General features: G+C 42.0%; 1 protein-coding gene across 2 annotated transcripts in view; it reads right to left on the reverse strand.

Annotated features, from left to right (window-relative positions):
- Positions 1–17,781: 17,781 nt before the first annotated feature.
- The window catches only part of LOC134965534 (nicotinamide N-methyltransferase-like), a 303,295-nt gene continuing 297,664 nt past the window's right edge, over positions 17,782–23,412 (reverse strand). For both annotated transcript variants that reach the window (XM_063941914.1, XM_063941915.1), the window contains 2 exons: positions 18,849–19,056; positions 17,782–18,356 (listed from right to left, as the gene is read on the reverse strand). In XM_063941914.1, the coding sequence (XP_063797984.1) occupies positions 17,930–18,356; positions 18,849–19,056 (635 nt within the window). In that variant the 3' untranslated portion in view covers positions 17,782–17,929. The remainder of the gene's footprint in view (positions 18,357–18,848; positions 19,057–23,412) is intronic.

The following is a 23,412-nucleotide window of genomic DNA, read 5'->3' on the forward strand; positions in this document are numbered from 1 at the left end:
TTTATATATAACAATCAAATAGAGATTCCCTTTTGGCCACACTAACGTAAAAACCAAGCTGTACCTTTTTAGGTAGTCCCCTGCTAGTGGAGATAAAATAGATAATAAAATAAAAAAATATACCTCAGGTGCGCTAATACATTCTTAATAGGTGGTATACCTTTTTGCAAATGGTCACGCAATGTTACACAATATAATAAAATATTCATGAAACTATTATCAAATTAGATACTCAAAAGTTTTATTCCTGGTATAAAAACAGAGGTTGCTAAAACATCATTTTATAAAACATAATACATATAGTTGATATTAGTTCACATAAATGGTAACAATTTGACCTGTCCAATTTCGTAGGATGCAATGTTAGGTTATCACATCACCCTTACAGGTGTGAGCTCTTTAAGTGAAGATCTTTTTTAAAAGGTACAGGTGATTACAAAAATGATCCAAGAATGACCCTATGTGTTTCGTCCACACAGGACTTCATCAGGGGTATGGTTCAAAATAATCGGTTAAATACACTCTCAACGAGGATTAGTTATCTTCAAAACAGTCAAATCCACAAGTGAGCTTTAATAAGCCGAATTGGTCATCATGGGGTAATAACCATATAAAAGTGTTGTAAAGGGTCCAGATGGTAATAGCCGAACCGACTTAATCACTGTGATATGTGTTTCTCCCTCTTTTCAGCAGCAATTCGACTGTTTCAAAGATAATGAATCCTCATTGAGAGTGTATTTAACCGATTATTTGATCTATGATCTATGTGAACTAATATCAACTATACTGTATGTATCATGTTTTATAAAATGATGCTTTAGCAACCTCTGTTTTTATACCAGGAATAAAACTTTCGGGTATCTAATTTGATATCAGTTTCCTGAATAATTTATTATATTGTGTTACATTGAGTGACCATTTGCAAAAAGGCATACTACCTATTAAGAATGTATTAGCGCACCTGAGGTATATTTTTTTGTTTAATATATATATATATATATATATATATATATACGTAGCAAGAATGGCGTCACTCCCAGTCTTTCTTTAGTAGAAAAATCAGTGTTTATTTCAACGTTTCGGGTACCTGTCCCGTCGTCAGGATAACAAATATAATGTGCAAACATACAAATATATATACCCCCCTGTGCAAACCCAGTGATTACCTGAAACGATTCCGCTGTGCGTCTGCTTCCCGCTTCCGTCCCGGTGCTCGTGCTGCGCCGGTGACGTCATAGGGTCGCGTCCGCCAGCGGAAAACGAAATTCTGTGTATGGTTGCTATAGCAACAGTACGTGTTCTTACTACAATTAAAAACATAATAAGAAACTTGTTTGTGACTCATATTAATACATAAAGGCAAAAAGTAACACCCCAATATGGTACTTAAATATCACTTTATCTGTTTTTAAAAAGACTTTTTGTTTATATAATGCAACATTGGTCAAATGACTATACCCCATAAAGGATGCTGTGGGCAAAAACCTTTCTAGGAACTATTCCATTATTATTAGAGAAGTAGTTCTTAACCTCTTATTTTTGATAACTAAACTCACTTTGTGCTAACTCATTTATTGAATTTAGAACTTATATTACCACAAAAATGTATTAATATATTTCAAGGGCTGCGAGGCTCATAAAAAGCATTGTAATCCTAGTTTTTCATTAAGACCTTTAGGTGCTAATGCGTCCAACTGGAATATCCATCTACTCTCCAAGCGTAGGAGTTTTTGGCCCCTATTGCCACCACGTATATCATATGGTATGTGGTCTATTATTTTAGACCTAATACTGGCAATACTATGTTTTGCTTGGAGGCAGTGTCGTGCCATAGGTTGGTCGCTATGTCCCGTCTCTAATGCTGTTCTAATAGCGAATCTGTGAAGCGCCATGCGCTCCTTAAATTGACGTTCTGTCTTGCCCACGTAGATAAGTCCACATGGACAAGACAGGACATAAACCACATACTTAGTTGTACACGTCAAGAGATAATTGATTGTGTATTTCTTCCCCGTATAGGGGTGGGTAAAAGAGTTGCCAGTAGTCATAGATCGACAAGTTACACAGCCCAGGCACCTATAACACCCTGGTTTATGTGTTAAAAAATTTTCTTTTTTTGTTTGATGTAACTTAGTTGTATCTCTTTGTATCAATCTGTCTGCCAAATTTGTTCCCCTGGTATAACTAGGCATGATCTTGCTATCCCTTAATAATGGGAGATCTTTGTCTGTATTAACCAAAGGCCAATACCGTTTGGCCAGTTTTTGTGTTGTCCCACTGAAATCTGTATATCTATTGACCCAAGGAATTATTTTATCTGACAAATCTGATGTTACTTTAGGTTTAAGGGTTTCTTCTCTTGGTGTTTTAAGGACTTTTTCTTTAATTTGTAGAAGGGTAGTTCTATCATAACCTCTTTCCTCAAATTTTTCCACCATTTTAATTAGATCTGTCTGGGTCTGATCAGGATCACTAGTAATTCTCCTTACTCTCAGCATTTGAGAGTAAGGTAATCCTTTTCTGGACGGCAGTGGATGATGACTATCGTGTCTAAGTATTGAATTTCTATCTGTCTCTTTCACATAAATGGATGTTTTTAAACCTCGAGGTGAAAGCTGGATATTTACATCCAGAAAATTTATTTTCTCATCACTAACCTCATAAGTTAATTGTACAGGATGTTTTGTGGCATTATGGGAATCTATTAGCTGTAATAACGATTCCTTAGGGCCAGACCATATAATTAACAAGTCGTCTATGAATCTCTGGTATAATCTAAAATTTTCAACAACTTGAGGGTTACTATAGAAGATGGTCCTCTCTACCATAATCATGTAGGCATTTGCGTACGATGGGGCCACATTGGACCCCATCGCACAGCCAGCCTTTTGTAGATAATATTTACCCCTATAAATGAAATAATTTCTGGTAAGAATAAATGTAAGCAATTTAACAAACAACTCTACAGGTGGTCCCACATAAGCTGGGTTGTCTGTAATTAATTGTCTAACAGCCTCTATACCATTGCTGTGTGGTATACAGGTGTAGAGGCTGTTGACGTCAGCACTACACAGTGTTAACCCAGTTGGTGAAGGATCCATTTCACGTAATTTGATCAACAAATCCGTGGTATCCTTCAAATAAGAAGCTGTAGTTTGTATACATGGATTCAACAGGCTGTCTAAATAAATAGACGTGGGTTGAAATAAAGATCCCCGGGCAGATATTATAGGTCTACCCGGGGGCCTCTCCACATTTTTATGTACTTTTGGTACGGTATAGAATAATGGAGTCACTGGGAATTCCACCATTAGTGCTTGTCTCAATTCTACTGTTATGAGTCCCTCCTTCTCGGCTTTAAGTAATACTGAATCCAGTTCACTTTTAAAGTCCGACGTTGGATCACACTCTAATTCCTGATATGTGGTACTGTCATTGAGTTGTCGCATGCATTCTGTGTCATATGCTGTTAAATCTTGCACAACTATTGAACCCCCCTTGTCTGCTTTACGTATAACTATGTCCTTTCTTTCACTTAGATCCTTGATGGCTCCCAATTCTTCTTTAGTTATGTTGTTCTTGTAGGGTTTCTTGTGTGGATTTTTCAACCCTTGCTGTTCCATAATTCTTGAAAAACTCTTTATTGAAGAATTGTTACTAATTGGTTCAAATGTAGAGCGTGGTAGTATGCGTCTCAACTGTTGTGGGACTCCATCATCCTTGTTATGTCTTAATGGTTGATTATTGTTTTCCTTACCAAAATGTTCCTTGATTTTCAACGTTCTTGTTAATTTATACATATCTATTTTCCACTGGAATGGATCATGTTTTGTGGTAGGGACAAAGGTAAGACCTTTTGATAAAACTTGCTTCTCTAGGGACGACAAGGGGGTGGAAGAGCAATTAAAAACCACATTTACTTCCTTCGCAGAGGCTTTTTGGCGTTGCTGCCTCGAGTTTTGCCCGCCCCGCCGCGTCCTTTTCCTGTGGGGTTTTTTATTGCTGCCCTCGTAGTTACCCCTAAAGGGTGTTGTGCTTCTGTGGATGTGGTAGGTCTCTGTTCGGTTTCACTTTGGGACGTACTTGTATCCTCCCGGAATTTATGCAATTGTGCTCGTCTTCTTTGTTTAATGGTACCTCTTCCCTTTCCTGTGGAGTTGGTGGTATTTGTCCACGCATAGACTTGATGTGTTGAATAGTCTTGTCGTACCTTAATCAATTTTTCTTTTTTAAATTTTATAAGGTCTTTTTTATATTGCTCCACCTGGGTCGATAATTGTTCCAACCAATTATGGCTTGTATCAGCTGTAAGGACTTGATTATTCTTAACTTCAAACTGTGCGATTTTCTCCTTTACTGCATTCAATTCTTTAGTGGATTCCTCCACTACTAGTACTATCAAGTCCATGGAACATTTGTTTAGTATCGCGATCCACTTGCGACAAAATGGAACACTATACCGGCCAATAGTGGGCATATTTCGAATGCGAAACCCTCGGGGGATGAGTTTCTCCCTGTAGTATTCTGATAAGGTTAGCCCGTGATAGTAATAATCAAGCTCACGTTGTTTCATGCGTAATATCTCTTTAAATAAATCTTCATTAGGTATATCTCCCGTATCCTCACTGAACTTGCCTTTGAAGAGGATATTTTCAGCCTCTGAATCTGTGAAGCTGAATTGTTCCTGTGTATCCATTACTAATAATTCCTGTGTCACTCCCACTTCTGGGCCCGCCTGCTGCGACATAATGGCTATTAAATTAAGCCTGTCGTGCGGTTTACTTGTAATTATCTTACACAGGAAAAAACTGCAATAATGTCCCAATGTAGCTGTTATATTGACGTGGGTGGAACTGTGCCTTTAAAATGGTGAAAAAAATATTAAAGTGTGCTGTGATAAATCCATCACCAAGGTTAGCTCCTGTAGGTATTTCGTCTATGTGGCTTTGGGTGCCTTGGTAGAGGGTGTCAGAGATGCCACTCCACACTCCCTCAACATATATTCCAAATCACCCGGCACTCACTGATAGGCGTCTGTTATACTTGCTTGGGGTGCCCTCCATGAGGAAATCTCCAATACACGTAGCAAGAATGGCGGCACTCCCAGTCTTTCTTTAGTAGAAAAATCAGTGTTTATTTCAACGTTTCGGGAACCTGTCCCGTCGTCAGGATAACAAATATAATGTGCAAACATACAGATATATATACCCCCTGTGCAAACCCAGTGATTACCTGAAACGATTCCGCTGTGCGTCTGCTTCCCGCTTCCGTCCCCGTGCTCGTGCTGCCTCAACGCCGCTCCGATGCGCCGGTGACGTCATAGGGTCGCGTCCGCCAGCGGAAAACTAAATTCTGTGTATGGTTGCTATAGCAACAGTACGTGTTCTTACTACAATTAAAAACATAATAAGAAACTTGTTTGTGACTCATATTAATACATAAAGGCAAAAAGTAACACCCCAATTTAAACAATAGAAGAAACCCTTAAACCTAAAGTAACATCAGATTTGTCAGATAAAATAATTCCTTGGGTCAATAGATATACAGATTTCAGTGGGACAACACAAAAACTGGCCAAACGGTATTGGCCTTTGGTTAATACAGACAAAGATCTCCCATTATTAAGGGATAGCAAGATCATGCCTAGTTATACCAGGGGAACAAATTTGGCAGACAGATTGATAAAAAGAGATACAACTAAGTTACATCAAACAAAAAAAGAACATTTTTTAACACATAAACCAGGGTGTTATAGGTGCCTGGGCTGTGTAACTTGTCGATCTATGACTACTGGCAACTCTTTTACCCACCCCTATACGGGGAAGAAATACACAATCAATTATCCCTTGACGTGTACAACTAAGTATGTGGTTTATGTCCTGTCTTGTCCATGTGGACTTATCTACGTGGGCAAGACAGAACGTCAATTTAAGGAGCGCATGGCGCTTCACAGATTCGCTATTAGAACAGCATTAGAGACGGGACATAGCGACCAACCTATGGCACGACACTGCCTCCAAGCAAAACATAGTATTGTCAGTATTAGGTCTAAAATAATAGACCACATACCATATGATATACGTGGTGGCAATAGGGGCCAAAAACTCCTACGCTTGGAGAGTAGATGGATATTCCAGTTGGACGCTTTAGCACCCAAAGGTCTTAATGAAAAACTAGGATTACAATGCTTTTTATGAGCCTCGCAGCCCTTGAAATATATTAATACATTTTTGTGGTACAGGTTGAGTATCCCTTATCCAAAATGCTTGGGACAAGAGGTATTTTGGATATCGGAGTTTTCCGTATTTTGGAATAATTGCATACCATAATGAGATATCATGGTGATGGGACCTAAATCTAAGCACAGAATGCATTTATGTTTCATATACACCTTATACACACAGCCTGAAGGTCATTTTAGCCAATATATTTTATAACTTTGTGCATTAAACAAAGTGTGTCTACATTCACACAATTCATTTATGTTTCATATACACCTTATATACACAGTCTGAAGGTCATTTAATACAATATTTTTAATAACTGTGTGTATTAAACAAAGTTTGTATACATTGAGCCATCAGAAAACAAAAGTTTCACTATCTCACTCTCACTCAAAAAAGTCCGTATTTCGGAATATTCCGTATTTCGGATATTTGGATATGGGATACTCAACCTGTAATATAAGTTCTAAATTCAATAAATGAGTTAGCACAAAGTGAGTTTAGTTATCAAAAATAAGAGGTTAAGAACTACTTCTCTAATAATAATGGAATAGTTCCTAGAAAGGTTTTTGCCCACAGTATCCTTTATGGGGTATAGTCATTTGACCAATGTTGCATTATATAAACAAAAAGTCTTTTTAAAAACAGATAAAGTGATATTTAAGTACCATATTGGGGTGTTACTTTTTGCCTTTATGTATTAATATGAGTCACAAACAAGTTTCTTATTATGTTTTTAATTGTAGTAAGAACACGTACTGTTGCTATAGCAACCATACACAGAATTTAGTTTTCCGCTGGCGGACGCGACCCTATGACGTCACCGGCGCATCGGAGTGGCGTTGAGGCAGCACGAGCACCGGGACGGAAGCGGGAAGCAGACGCACAGCGGAATCGTTTCAGGTAATCACTGGGTTTGCACAGGGGGGTATATATATCTGTATGTTTGCACATTATATTTGTTATCCTGACGATGGGACAGGTTCCCGAAACGTTGAAATAAACACTGATTTTTCTACTAAAGAAAGACTGGGAGTGCCGCCATTCTTGCTACGTGTATTGGAGATTTCCTCATGGAGGGCACCCCAAGCAAGTATAACAGACGCCTATCAGTGAGTGCCGGGTGATTTGGAATATATATATATATATATATATATGTAACCCTACCTCTCTGGTAGGAGTTTTACCTTTTGATTGGCGTGCCTCCACCCAAGCTGATACACCCAGGCTTGCTTGAGTAAGCCATCCTGTAAGTGTATATAGGGTTGTTGGTGGTAGTAATGGACTGAAGCTCTTAGGTTAGGGAGGTATGGGTGTGGAAATTGGGATTTCTGAATTTTCCTCACCTTACTATTTCTGTTAATCGACCTGGTCCGCTGTCTCTTCTTCTCTCTAGGACCCTCCTTGGCTTATCTCATCTCCCCGGATACAACCACCCAACTATAGTAGGTAAGTAAAATGTATTTATATAGGCTACAGTCTTACGTAACTTTACATATACTGTTAGAGGTTATCAAATGTACACTCCGTATTGTTGTTCTCAATACTTTCCTTTACACCTATTCACCGTCCCTACATTTGTAATCCTATGTTACAAGGTACTTGCATGCACTACAAAAAAATTGAATAACTATATATACCATAGTCGATATGACTATGGACCCAGGATTTGTTAGTTTACTCTCTGCGCAGACTAAAAAAATAATGAACACTGTGGTCGTAGTAACCTAGAGTCAGTACATATGGCCATAACAAACAAAGTTCACTTCCACTTGGGAAGGGTATACTGCTGCTACCTGTGATTGTCCAATATAGGATACTTTTCCTAGGAGAGGTAATGGAACTCTTAGTAGGGGAGTAGTAGGGGATGACAGCGTCACCTGCAACCTTATCCCCCTGCTGCCTGGTTATAATCCCTCGGCGGGTGATAGTGGGGTCTGACGCCCCGCGCTGACAACCAAGTGGGTTCTCCTGTCCAAACGATTGACCACTCAGGCCACTATGGTACTCCAGAAGTACGGATTATCAGTCTCTCCATAGGGTAGGCTATGGACTATCAACCTTATGTTACCTGCATCCAACAAAGTGACTTAGTCTATAAGGGCAGCGAGCTTACATAGACATTGTTCTGGATTAACCCTCAGTTTGTGGGGGGCTCACCACTCAGTCTGTGTTACCTAGGCAGCCGTTGGCCTCCCCACCGTCCTATCTCTTCTCGGAGTGGATAGTACTAGGGAAGCCTCGTCAGACACAGTAGGCACATCTTTCACAGGGGTGGCGGGGAGTAAAGTGTTGGCCTAGCCTCCTTGCACATTAAACAAGTCTGTGATTCCACTGGCCTCCTTTATACTGTATATCTTTCATCATCTGAGACTCAAAAGATACACAGTTATACGGTACAGTCGATGGGGAACTGGTTTGAGTACTCTTACATCAGTCTGAGCGAGATGCACACCTATGCACTACCGACACAGGTTATCATATACAGGCTACCATGTGGCGCCCTCAATTCAACTAACCATCTTCCTGGACTATCCTAGTTGTGTTGAGGTAAGTAGGCTTACGACTTGACCCCTACGATAGGCATTGTCCATACATTACACCAATGATGCAGTGGTAATAGACACTTGTTACTACCCTAGCAGAGGGCACACATAGCACCTAGTCGACCTTCGCTCCACACTCAGTTACTAGATGCTTCTATAGGCACCACCCTGTTCCTGCGCACCAGTCTCTATGGCTCCTGTATCACTCCCCCGACTACGGGCGTCTGCTCCTAGGCAGATAATATGGATGTGTGGGTCTCTTCCACTCCTGCAGCCCTGGTGGGTAGTAATGTTAATGGCCCCCTTTCTATTCCATGACCTAGCAGCGGCAATGGGGCCGGTACCTGCCGAACGCACTACCCCTATTAATAGGGATGTTAAGGCCAATGTTTGCTGCGCTGCTATGCTGGTAGCAAGGAGTCACGGGTAGTGGATGTACAGCAGCCTGGTCTCTCTGTCTTATTCTACAGGGCTATGCTGCCAATATAGTCTCACTCTTCCAGTGGGGGTCAGTACTATCCACTGCTGCTAATGTCCTCCCTCCATACAGGGGTTACTAACCAACGGGGAGGGGAGCTGTCAGTTAGCTGTTCCTACCTCCGCCTCTCTCCTGCGTCACTCTCAGGGACTGCCCCTGCCGGCTCCGGTTTCAGCTTGTCATACTCTGGCCGCCTGCTACCACCTTCGGGATCCCCGCCTCTCCTCTGTACTGTGTCCGCCCCTTAGTTCAGCCGGACTCCTCTCGCTACCGTCCGTCAGGTCTCTGTTCCCTCCGGTACTCAAGTAAGTGCGTCCGGCCGCTCAGCTCATCCCCACGAAGTCCCGGCTCCTGCAGCGCGCTCTCACCTCTCCCACGTCTCTTCTGTCCGTTAGTCCCACACGCTGCTCCCTTTTTTCCTGACAGAGCTGTCTCGCTCCCCTGCTCCTGAGACTTCCAGTGCATTCTACACTCTCACTGCCCACCAATGTGAATAAACGCAATACTACAATACTACAGTCATAAGGATTACTATGATTACTATCCTTATTTACATATGGTCCCATTCTTTAGTTCTTAAGGGACTCTAAAATCATTGCAATGTACAGTATGCTGGCATGCTTAGTATATTTAATGGGGCTATGCTCCGGACGATGCATATACTTTATTAATGAATACAATACAGCTCATAGGGCTACATATATATATATATATATATATATATATATATATATATTAGAGATGTGCGGCGGCCACTTTTCTGGTTTTACGTTTTGGTTTTGGATCTGGATCTCCATTCGTGCTTTGGATCTGGATTGGTTTTGCCAAAACCACCCTTTCGGGTTTTGGTTTTAGATCTGGATCTTTAAAAAAAAAAAAAAACAGCTAAAATCACAGAATTTGGGGGTAATTTTGATCCTACAGTATTATTAACCTCAATAACATTCATTTCCACTCATTTCCAGTCTATTCTGAACACCTCACAATATAGTTTTTAGGCCAAAAGGTTGCACCGAGGTATCTGGAGGACTAAGCTAAGTGACACAAGTGGGTGGCGCAAACACCTGGCCCATCTAGGAGTGGCACTGCACTGGCAGACAGGATGGCAGTTTTAAAACTAGGCCCCAAAGAGCACATAGTGCAAAGAATTAAAAAGGTGCAAGATGGAATTGTCCTTGGGCCCTCCCTTCCACCCTTATGTTATTTAAACAGGACATACACAGTTTATTAAACCCATCATTTCAGTGACAGGTGGTCCCCCTGGAAAAAGCTTGTCAAGTTATCCGAATCATAGCTAGCTACAAACATACCACCTTCATATTTGATTACTTTTCACATTATGAGAAGAGGCAAGAGGAAGAGGACAGTGTCAAGAAGGTGATTACAAATTATAGAGATGGGGGCGTGGCATGTCTGCTGCCGGGAGAGGACGTGCAGCTCAAGGGCTCCGGAGCCTACAGCTCTTTTGAGTGCTTTTACCACCCTTCTGACTGGCCCCTCTTGCCCCACATCACCACTACAGCTGCTGCGGGCAAGTATCTCTCACCCTTTGTGGCCCGCGGAATCGGCGAGTGGTCTAGTCAAGTACCAGAAGCCGGTGGCTCAGTTTTGAGGTAGATCCATGCCAGACCTCCGGAAATGGGAAAGTATTCTGGGGCCCCTCCAATTTGGACTAGCAGCTGGATATTGTACCCTGGGGTGCACACTGTGTTCCCCTAGAGCTGTGGAACCTTGCTCTTACCTGTACGGCTACTCACAAGCTGGGACTCCTGTGCAGAGTGCTCTGCCTGAAGGAGAGCTGGTGTCAGCCGGTGGCCATCTTAGGTCCTGGCACTGCAGTCTACCCTTGGTGTTATCAGTGAAGCCTGGTGTGGATCCTGTAATTTCATATTTATATATACCACTGAGGAACTCCAACTTGTGTCTATTCCTGTGAGTATATAATTTGCTGGATACTTCAGTGCTGCAGCTATCTTTGCCTTTTCCTTGTATCATCTTGAAAGAGATATCCTCATGTGACTATGTATGGTTATAGTTTGATGTGCTCTGTCCTCTCTATGCACCCTCCCGGGGTTATATTATATATAATGGCTTCTATTGGAACCGACATATTTACACAACTGCTAGACTTCTGATGTAACTAAAGCACATCCCTGCCCAAATATCTTACCACTGTGTCCTGTCTTGAAATGTCTCCTAATAAACTCAAAGGCGCACTTCCTCCACCAGTGTCCTTTCCTAATCAGAAATCATCCCATGCCTTCACTTCATCCGTGGGAGGCCATACACCAACAGGTACATCCAATCACACCGCGATGGTCGCTGCTCAGTCATTGATGGTCCCTGAAGAAGATCCCAACTCCACAGAACCACTTACAATGAAAACACTGTGTCAGGTCCTGGCAGCCTTTAAATCAGTGCTTACCAAGGATCTCTAAAAACATAGTAACATAGTATCTGAGGTTGAAAAAAGACAATTGTCCATCGAGTTCAACCTATTTGTGGTCTCCTATGCATGATGATTTGACTACAATTTCTGACTGATGCTGCTGTCAGCCGTTGCATTTTATCCCTATTTATAGTAACTATAATGCATGACTATGCACCATACCCCTGGATATCCTTATCCATTAGGAATTTATCCAACCCATTCTTAAAGGTGTTGACAGATTCCGCCATTACAACTCCCTCGGGCAGGGAATTCCAAACACGTATTGTCCTTACCGTGAAAAAGCCTTTACGCCGTATTGTGGGGAATCTCCTCTCCTCTAACCTGAGCGAGTGTCCACGAGTCCTCTGTGTTGATCTAACCAAAAACAGGTCCCGCGCAAGCTCTGTGTATTGTCCCCTTATATATTTGTAGATGTTGATCATATCCCCTCTTAGTCTCCGCTTTTCCAATGTAAACATGCCTAGTCTTTCAAGCCTTTCCTTGTATTCCATCGTCTCCATGTCCTTAATTAGTTTGGTCGCCCTCCTCTGTACCTTTTCAAGCTCCAGGATATCCTTTTTGTAGTACGGTACCCAGAATTGTACACTGTATTCAAGGTGTGGCCTCACTAGTGATTTATATAACGGGAGTATAATACTCTCGTCCCTAGCATCAATACCCCGTTTTATGCATGCTAATATCTTATTAGCCTTCTTTGCTGCAGTCCTACTTTGGGTACTACTGCTTAGCTTGCTATCTATGAGGACACCTAAGTCCTTTTCCAGTACAGAATCCCCTAATTTTACCCCATTTAGTAGGTAGGTGTAATTTTTGTTCTTGTTACCACAGTGCATTATCTTACACTTGTCTGTGTTGAAGCGCATTCTCCATTTGGCTGCCCATGCTTCTAATTTAACTAAGTCGTTCTGAAGAGACTCGGCATCCTCCTCTGTATTTATAGCCTTACACAATTTGGTATCATCTGCAAAAATTGACACCATGCTCTCTAGACCTTCTGTTAGGTCGTTAATGAAAATATTGAACAATAGCGGTCCTAATACTGAGCCTTGCGGCACACCACTTAGCATTTCAGTCCAAGTTGAAAAAGATCCATTAACCACAATGCGCTGCTCCCTATTATCTAACCAGTTTTTGACCCAAGTGCATATTGTGCTTCCTAGCCCTGATTCTTGAAGCTTGTAGATAAGTCTCATGTGTGGTACAGTATTGAATGCTTTGGCAAAGTCTAAAAAGATTACATCCACGTCTTTACTCTGATCTAGGTTTGCGCTTACTGTTTCATAAAAGCCAAGTAAGTTGGTTTGACAGGATCTGTCCTTCATAAACCCATGTTGATTCCTTTTAATGACCTTATTGACTTCAAGGAACTTCTGAATACTATCTCTTAGAATACCTTCCAATACTTTCCCCACTATAGATGTAAGACTAACTGGTCTATAATTACCTGTTTCAGCTTTACTTCCCTTTTTGAATATAGGCACTACTTCCGCTATACGCCAGTCTTTGGGAACCATACCTGATATTTCTGAATCCTTAAAGATCAAAGATAGCGGTTCGTGAAATTAAAGTGGAGTTAACTGCCATCGGGGGTCGAACAGATCATTTGGAATATAAAATGGAGGAGCTGGTGTCCTCCCACAATGAGCTTATTTCAGCCAACGACCAAGCTGAGATGGAGGCATTTAAAGATAAATTGGCTGACATGGAGGACAGATCTAGGATAAACAATATTAAAATCCGTGGGATTCTAGAATCCGTGGCTAACTCGGAATTGCTAGACTATGCTATGACTTTATTCCGTACCCAAGGCGGAGGATAAAGATTTACTTATTGACCGGATTCATTGGCTCCCAAAGCCCCGGTCTGTCTCCTCCTCATTCTCATGAGATACACTTCTTCAAGTTCATTTCTATACAATTAAAGAGCAAATCCTTCAAGCAGCGAAATCTGCTTCGAATTCGGATGATCTTGGAGGTCTGTAAATTTTTCCGGACTTTTCAGCATTGATCATCTCTAAACACAGAGCTTTAGCCCCCATCAAGGCAGCTTTATGTTCTCAAAAAATTAGATACAGATGGTGCTTTCTGGTGAAATTGTTGATTACCTACGAGAACTCCTCGTACAGTATGTGGTATCTACTCTCGATGCAGGGGTGGAACTCCATGCTGATTGGGACATCCCAGTTAAATTACCATCCACATCTAAGAAGCAGTCTCCGCTCTCCAACGAGTGGTCAACTACTTGACTGAATCTCTCATTTAAAGTATAATGTGGTATATACCTTTTTCTTATTCCAGCTAATGTTCCAGATATTCCAGAACTAAAGCTATAGATATGTAAGTTTACTTGATATAATTATGTATATTTTCAGTTCCATCTGTTGCTGTATTAGTGACTATTTATATCTAAACGGTTGTTTTCCTGTATACCCTCTTATCTGTATGTTATCAGAAGAGGATTGAGGTATTTGGTTGGTTATATTTAATAATCTGTTTAATAATTGATTTTACCCTCGATATTGTCTCTCGTTAGGGTATATTACTGAATATAGTGTTTTTTTTTTTCTTTTTGGTACCCCGGGCGGTGTTAGCTACCGCCACTACCCCTCTTCTTTTTCTACTGCATTCCTCTCCACTGCAGTATTAATGCGGACCTCATACACCGGGCTCTTTTGGTTTTTTTTCCCTTGTCCTACCCTTTATTTCCCTAAGTTTGGTTCCCCTCCCCTTTTTTACGGGATGCCAGTTGTTGTCACACTTTTATTCTTTGAATGGTAGGACTCTATTCACTAAATGTTAAAGGATTAAACTCTCCCAATAAACGCAGGATTATCCACTTTTTATTAGCATAGAGCAGATGTAGTGGCATTGCAAGAAACCCACTTTTCAGCATTGGGCCCTCCCACTCTGAAAGACCAGAGATATCCAGTGGGTTTCTTTGCTAATGGCCCCTTCATCCCTCTGGAGCTGCATACTGTATACTGTACTGTGCGACGTGTGTTATACACCTGGTGATTATACATCCTGTAATCTGTACTGAGCGATGTGTGAGATACACCTGGTAATATCTGTGCTCAGTGTGCTGCATTGTGGGGACCACCAGTATATAATTATAGTAGTACAGTACAGTAGGCCATTGCTGTATCTAGCAGCTCTGTGTCACTGCAAGTATCCATTCCATGTCTGTGCTGCATTGTTGTGAGCAGTATATAGTAGGACAGTGCAGCATTTTGGTGACCAGCAGTATACATATAGTACAGTACAGTAGGCCATTGCTGTATCTTGCAGCTCCATGTCAGACTCAGTTCTAGTATCCTGATCAGTGCTCAATATCTGCTGCATTGTTGTGACCAGTATATAGTAGTACAGTGCAGCATTGTGGTGACCAGCAGTATATAGTAGTACAGTACAGTAGGCCATTGCTGTATCTTGCAGCTCTGTATCACTTCTAGTATCCTGATCAGTGCTCAATATCTGTGCTCAGTGTCAGTGCTGCATTGTGGTGACCAGTATACTACATTACAATAGTCCAGTGCTGTTCTCGCTGCTCAGTGTCAGTTCTCCGTAGTATCATCAGTGATCAGTATAATCAGTTCTCAGTATAATCAGTGCGCTGTTAGACGTGTGCCCGTTTTCCGCCATTAGTGCAGTGTGATTTAGACAATTGATGAAGTTATTGTGTTCCCGGTACAAAATCCCATCTACATTCCACTTCACTAGGCAGGCGATAGCGAGATTTTACCAATTAATATCAGTGATTTATAATTATTAATTACAGTGATCTTGCCAAATAATTCCAGTGATTTTGTCATTTTCTTCCAGTGATTTGGACCAGTAATACCATTGATTAGAATGAATAATTCCAGTGATTTTGTCATTTTCTTCCAGTGATTTGGACCAATAATACCATTGATTAGAACGAATAATTCCAGTGATTTTGTCATTTTCTTCCAGTGATTTGGACCAATAATACCATTGATTAGAACGAATAATTCCTGTGATATTGAGGTGTTTGTGTCGCTTAGCTTAGCCGTCCAGCGACAACAGTGCACCTCTTTTTCTCTTTTCTTTGCATCATGTGCTGTTTTGGGCCAATTTTTTTAAGTGCCATCCTATCTGACACTGCAGTGCCACTCCTAGATGGGCCAGGTGTTTGTGCCGGCCACTTGGGTCGCTTAGCTTAGTCATCCAGCGACCTCGGTGCAAGTTTTAGGACTAAAAATAATATTGTGAGGCGTGAGGTGTTCAGAATAGACTAGAAATTAGTGGAAATTGTGGTTATTGAGGTTAATAATACTATAGGATCAAAATCCCCCCCAAATTATATTATTTAAGCTGTTTTTGAGGGGTTTTTGAAAAAAAACACCCGAATCTAAAACACACCCGAATCCGACAAAAAATTTTCAGGGAGGTTTTGCCAAAACGCGTCCGAATCCAAAACACGGCCGCGGAACCGAATCCAAAACCAAAACACAAAACCCGAAAAATTTCCGGTGCACATCTCTATTAATAATCAGGTCAGATGAAAATGATTTGTCAGAAAACTTGATGTTTTTTAAAGTTATTGTTTTGTTTTTGATATTATTTACCACTAATCTATTGTATAATTTGGTTGTTCTTGTGTCAGCAATGCTGACGCTGATATAACATCAAAATTGTGATTGTCGACAGTTGACATGTCGACCAAAGCAATATTCCATACAGTTGTCTAATAACCCTAAGCCTTATCCACCCCACAGCCTCATCCTAACCGGGTTGTGGTTAAGATGACGGCTGTCGAGATCCCGGCAGTCGGAATACTGACGCCAGAATCCTGACACCCTTCAGAATACCGATGTTTGAATTTCAACAGGTCAGGAGACAACAGAAGAATCCCGACAGCCGGCATCCAGACCGTAAGTATAGCGGACAAGTTAGGGTTATGGTCGGGGGAAAGGGGGGAAATATCAGGCTTAGGCACCATCCAGGGAGGTTTAGGTATGATGCAGGGGCAGGGGGTGGGGTAGGGTTAGGCTGCGGGGAGGGGGGATTAGTGTTAGGCACTACCAGGGTGAAGTTAGATTTAGTCCCTATGGGGAGGTTTAGCCTGCAGGGAAGGGGGGGATTCATTTTAGGCACTGCAGGGAGTAGATTAAGGTTAGACATTAAGGGGGAGATTAGGTTTAGGCTGGGGGATGGGAGGGTTATGGTTAGGGGGTAGACAAGAGGAGATAACATACCTACTTTGCCCCTGTCGGGATTTCAAACATCAGGATGCAGGCATCAGTATTGTGACTTGGGAATCCCGTCTGCCAGTCAAACATTCTGAACCCTCCTAACCCTAGAATCACTTGTCGACATTCATAGCCAACATTCTATTAGTGTCAACATTGAGAATGTCAGCAGTGTTTTAAGTGTTTCTGGCCATGTCAACATTCTGAAGTTGTCAGGATGAACATATACCAAACAGACTGCTATTAAGAATAGAGGAACACACTATAGAATTAATATAGGGGGTCATTCTGACTTGATCGCTCGCTAGCCACTTTTTGCAGCCGTGCAAACGCATAGTCGCCGCCCACTGGGGAGTGTATATTTGCTGTGCAAGGGTACGATCGCATGTGCAGCCGAGCGGTACAAAAACAGTTTGTGCAGTTTCTGAGTAGCTCAGAACTTACTCAGCCGCTGCGATCACTTCATCCTGCCCAGTCCCGGAATTGACGTCAGACACCCGCCCTGCAAACGCTTTGACACGCCTACATTTTTCCAAACACTCCCAGAAAATGGTCAGTTGACACCCATAAACTCCTTCTTCCTGTCAATCTTCTTGCAATTGGCTGTGCGAATGGATTCTTCTTTAAATCCATCGCCCAGCAAGGATCTGCTTTGTAACCGTACGACGAGCCTGCACATTGCGGTGCATGCGCAGTAGTGACCTGATCACTGCGCTGCGGAAAACGGAAGCATGCGATCAGTTCGGAATGACCCCCATAGTACGTATATGTGGGATATTACAAACGATATAATTAGTGCCAGTGGATATACATATAATTATCACTATTTTCGAATATACACTTTTCTTAAGTTTATTTTTAAAGAATATTTAGTGAATAGGGTTACAGTGCGAGACAGTAGCTAAGTATGATTATACATTTATTGGGCATTAAGCCTAATTTCACAAGCATAAAGCAAAGCTAGCTTGTTTGTGGATGTTCATCATGCATCTTAATTAATGTTAATTAATTAATTTGCTAAGCATCCCCTTTAACAGCCAGTGCACAAAATGCGTGTGTATTGTCAAGGGTATGATCAGGAATTATACTCTCCTTTACATCAATACTTTGAACATGGCACCCGGCATCTCCAAGAGCCTTCCTGACAGTGTTTTCATCATACCATAATGTATGATACTTCTTCTCCGCAGCACAAAAGTAACCAGCATTGATTCCTCCAAACACAACTAGTCTCCCTCCTGGTTTCAGCATTGCGGCGAGTTTCTTCATGTTATTCATGTAAGACATTTGGTCTGTACTAACTGTACCAAGCATCCAAGTACAGACAACACAATCTGCTTTCTCCAGGACCACCGGGGCGGTGATGTTTTCTTTGGTAAAGTCACATGGTAGGACTTGTTTGATTGCTGATCTCAGCTGCGCCTCTATCTCCAGCGCGCCAGCACTGAAATATATAAATTAAGGTGATTTTATCTCCTGAAACAAGAGCACAAGAATTTTGCATATTAATCAGTGTTTTATGTTCTATTGCCTAGTACAATGGTTCCCAAACGCAGTCCTCAAAGCACCACAACTGTCCATGGCTAGGCACAGGTTAATTATTTAGTACCTTAGTCAGTTTGATTATACCATCTGTGCACAAGCAAGGATATCCTTAGAACCTAGAGCGTTGGGGTGCCTTGGTGCCTGTGTTTGGGAACCACTGATCTACTGTAGTACATTGCAGTATACTTTATTAGACCTAGTTGGTGTCCCATTCGCTCCTTGTATAATACCCATCTGTGATAAACTTATTAACAAAGCTGAAGTAATGTTGCCATCCAAGTCCTGATTAGCATAATTACCTTTTAGGAAATGGTGACAATTATACAGTAGGTAAATATATGGGTTCTGGTTCTAAGGTCTTATGAGATGTGTATGGTATTTCTCACTTTACCTGTTGTCTCTCAGATCAGAAGCTTTACTGGACGCATGAGAAAAATCAAGAGCCCCTGGATGGTTCTTCATCCATTTCTCCACTGCTCTGAGTGAGGGCTTGCTGTTCTTTAGGACTGTGATATCCTTAAAGAGATCCGAAATTGCTAACAGAACAGAAATGTTCGGACCGAGGCTGACGTCAATCACGGAGTTTCCTCTGATTATATCTGCATAAGAATATAGAGAATTATAACCAGCTTCTTACATCATAAACTGATCTCATTTCACAGATAGCAAAGAGCAAAACTGATTCCAACCAATGGGGAACAGATGTGAAACAGGGCACACAAGTAACCATAGTAACCATAGTAACATGCTTCTGTAGACTTTTACATTGTAATACACAGCTGGACTTTAAGCCATTCTTATTTGTTCCCATATTTGTTTACATTATACTCTCCCTATTATTCACTCTATTAATCCTCACCTTTTTCTTTATATATTTTCCCTTCACTCATCCCTCTCTCTCATCTTATCTCCTCCTCTTTTCCTTCTCCCCTTATCTCCCCAACTCCCTCTCCTCCCCATGTTGCACTTACAACTACTAATGCCTGACTTTGCTTACTGCTTAATATGTCTTAATTCTTGGTAGCGGCCCATGTGCTCAGGCCACTGTATTTTGTGCTTTCCCTTTACTTCAACACCTTGTGAGGCACATTTTTTCTTCTTTTATCTGACCTCTTCCACTCCCTGCCCCTTTCTTTCCTCTGCAAATACCAGATTGACTGACCTCTGCCTACTACTACTACTACTACTACTACTACTACTACTACTACTACTACTGTGGGCATTATGTGTAAGGGGCCCTACCACTGTGGGCTTTATGTGTATAAGGGGCACTACTACTGTGGGCATAATGTGTAAGGGCCCCTACCACTGTGGGCATTATGTGTATAAGGGGCACTACTACTGTGGGCATTATGTGTAAGGGGCACTGCTATTGTAGTCATTATGTGTAAGGGGCACTGCTATTGTAGTCATTATGTGTAAGGGGCACTACTACTGTGGGCATTATGTGTAAGGGGCACTACTAATGTGGACATTATGTGTAAGAGGCACTGCTGATGTGGGCATTATGTGTAAGGGGCACTACTACTGTGGGCTTTATGTGTAAGGGGCACTACTACTGTGGGCATTATGTGTAAGGGGCACTACTACTGTGGGCATTATGTGTAAGGGGCACTACTAATGTGGACATTATGTGTAAGAGGCACTGCTATTGTGGGCATTATGTGTAACGGGCACTACTACTGTGGGCATTATGTGTAACGGGCACTACTACTGTGGGCTTTATGTGTAACGGGCACTACTACTGTGGGCATTATGTGTACAAGGGGCACTACTACTGTGGGCATTATGTGTAAGGGGCACTGCTATTGTAGTCATTATGTGTAAGGGGCACTACTACTGTGGGCATTATGTGTAAGGGGCACTACTAATGTGGACATTATGTGTAAGAGGCACTGCTATTGTGGGCATTATGTGTAACGGGCACTACTACTGTGGGCTTTATGTGTAAGGGGCACTACTAATGTGGACATTATGTGTATAAGGGGCACTACCATAGGCAGTGTGTATAAGGGGCACTACTACTTAGGACACTGTGTATAAGGAGCACTACTGTGTAGTGTAATGTGAATAAGAGGCACTACTGTGCGACATAACGTGAATAAGTGAGACTACTGTGTGGTGTAACATGTCTAAGGGGTACTTTTGTATAGCATAAGGTGAATAAGTGGCAATGCTGTGTGGTGTAATGTGTATAAGGCTCACTACTATGAAGCATAATGTGACGAAAGGGCACTACTGTGCAACATAATGTCAATAAGGAACACTACTGTGTGATGTGATGTGATGTGATGTGTGTAAGGGGTACTAACGTGTAGCATAATGTGAATAAGTGGCACTACTGTGAATAAGAGGCACTACTGTGTGTCATAACGTAAATAAGGGACACTACTATGTGAAGTCAAAAGAATCAGGGTCACTACATGCAGTGTTGAGTGAATAAGATTGTGCTACTGTTTTGTGGAATTTGAATTGAGGGTACTATTGTGTGATTACACCACTTCCTTGTAAGACAAAACCCTTGCGTGTGCTGTCCCTTTATTAAGTATGGGATGGATGGTGCAAATTTATAGTTTTCAGGGGGGGCGCCAAACACCCTACCACCAATCTTGTATATTGCTAGATGTTTTAAATTCCTTGCCTCATTTCCAGTACTGACACTTCAGTTACTCTCAATTACAGCATGTAACCAGACCACAATCCAGGACATCAAGGAGGCACATTCTGAATTGTATTAACTGATTCTACTGATGTGGTGCCAGGTAAAAAGGACAATTAAAAGTGGTGTGTGTACAGATGTTGAAATTGCAGAGTTATATAGACACGCACCAGAGGATGACTGAAACTATGGACAGTCCAGTGGTGTTGGTATATTGATAGATAGTAGGTGCAGCTGTACTCACTGTTACACACTGGTTCTTACAGAGCAAAGCAGGTTGTTATACAGCTCACCAGTTGGTGAGTGTATGTAGGTACAGATGTGCCCTTTTATAGCTCCCACTATGCCATAGACTTGGATGGGATCCAGGGTGCGCATATGCCCTCCACCCATTCACTTGTTCAGGACTCACATCGCGGTCCTGCTGCAGCACACTGTTACAAGCAGCAAAGCTGTAGAGGGACACATCTGTACTTGGTAGTGGTGCAGGAACACTGGAATCATTGTGGATTGCAGGTTATCACAGGTCTCTCAGGAGCTGAAGAAGACATGTCTTCTATAGTGATGCTATAACAGTCTCAGACAGTCTCTGTACTAGCTCAGTAATGATCTTGGTGGCCATCTTGGGACAGGGCACAAAGTTTCCCTGGAGAACAGAATGACTGGAGTCTGCACAGTAGTGCACTCCTATTTCAACAAAATTAAGGCATTAACAGTTAGAGATGAGCGGGTTCGGTTCCTCGGAATCCAAACCCCCCCGAACTTCACCCATTTTACACGGGTCCGGATCTTCCCGCCTTGCTCGGTTAACCCGAGCGCGCCCAAACGTCATCATCCCGCTGTCGTATTCTCGCGAGATTCGTATTCTATATAAGGAGCCGCGCGTCGCCGCCATTTTCACTCGTGCATTGGAGATGATAGGGAGAGGACGTGCAGCGTTCTTTCAGTTGTGTTCAGTGTGCTGCAAATATCTGTGCTCAGTGTGCTTGCAAATATCTGTGCTCAGTGTGCTGAAAATATCTACGATCTCTGCCTGAAAAACGCTCCATATCTGTGCTGCATTGTAGTATATAGTAGGAGGACAGTGCAGAATTTTGCTGTCCAGTGACCACCAGTATTAAATAGTAGGAGGACAGTGGAGAATTTTGCTGACCAGTGACCACCAGTATTATACGTTCTCTGCCTGAAAAACGCTCCATATCTGTGCTGCATTGTAGTATATAGTAGGATGACAGTGCAGAATTTTGCTGACCAGTGACCACCAGTATTATATCAGTACGGTACAGTAGTCCACTGCTCTACCTACCTCTGTGTCGTCAAGTATACTATCCATCCATACCTGTGGTGCATTTTAGTTGTGCGCAGTATATATAGTAGGAGTACAGTGCATAATTTTGCTGACCACCAGTATATAATATATAACAGTACGGTACAGTAGGCCACTGCTCTACCTACCTCTGTGTCGTCAAGTATACTATCCATCCATACCTGTGGTGCATTTTAGTTGTGCGCAGTATATATAGTAGGAGGACAGTGCATAATTTTGCTGACCACCGGTATATAATATATAGCAGTACGGTACAGTAGGCCACTGCTCTACCTACCTCTGTGTCGTCAAGTATACTATCCATCCATACCTGTGGTGCATTTTAGTTGTGCGCAGTATATATAGTAGGAGGACAGTGCATAATTTTGCTGACCACCAGTATATAATATATATTGCAGTACGGTACAGTAGGCCACTGCTCTACCTACCTCTGTGTCATCAAGTATACTATCCATCCATACCTGTCGTGCATTTTAGTTGTGCGCAGTATATATAGTAGGAGGACAGTGCATAATTTTGCTGACCACCAGTATATAATATATAGCAGTATGGTACAGTAGGCCACTGCTCTACCTACCTCTGTGTCGTCAAGTATACTATCCATCCATACCTGTGGTGCATTTTAGTTGTACGCAGTATATATAGTAGGAGGACAGTGCATAATTTTGCTGACCACCAGTATATATCAAGCAGTACGGTACAGTAGTCCGCTGCTCTACCTCTGTGTCGTCAAGTATACTATCCAACCATACCTGTGGTGCATTTTAGTTGTGCGCAGTACTATACAGTGCTTAGTCACACAGCTACCTTATTGCACCTCTTTTTTTCTTAGCATCATGTGCTGTTTGGGGACTATTTTTTTTAAAACTGCCATCCTGTCTGACACTGCAGTGCCACTCCTAGATGGGCCAGGTGTTTGTGTCGGCCACTTGGGTCGCTTAGCTTAGTCACACAGCTACCTCATTGCAC

The sequence above is a fragment of the Pseudophryne corroboree genome, chromosome 10 (genome assembly GCF_028390025.1).
Source record: "Pseudophryne corroboree isolate aPseCor3 chromosome 10, aPseCor3.hap2, whole genome shotgun sequence".
NCBI lineage: Eukaryota > Metazoa > Chordata > Amphibia > Anura > Myobatrachidae > Pseudophryne > Pseudophryne corroboree.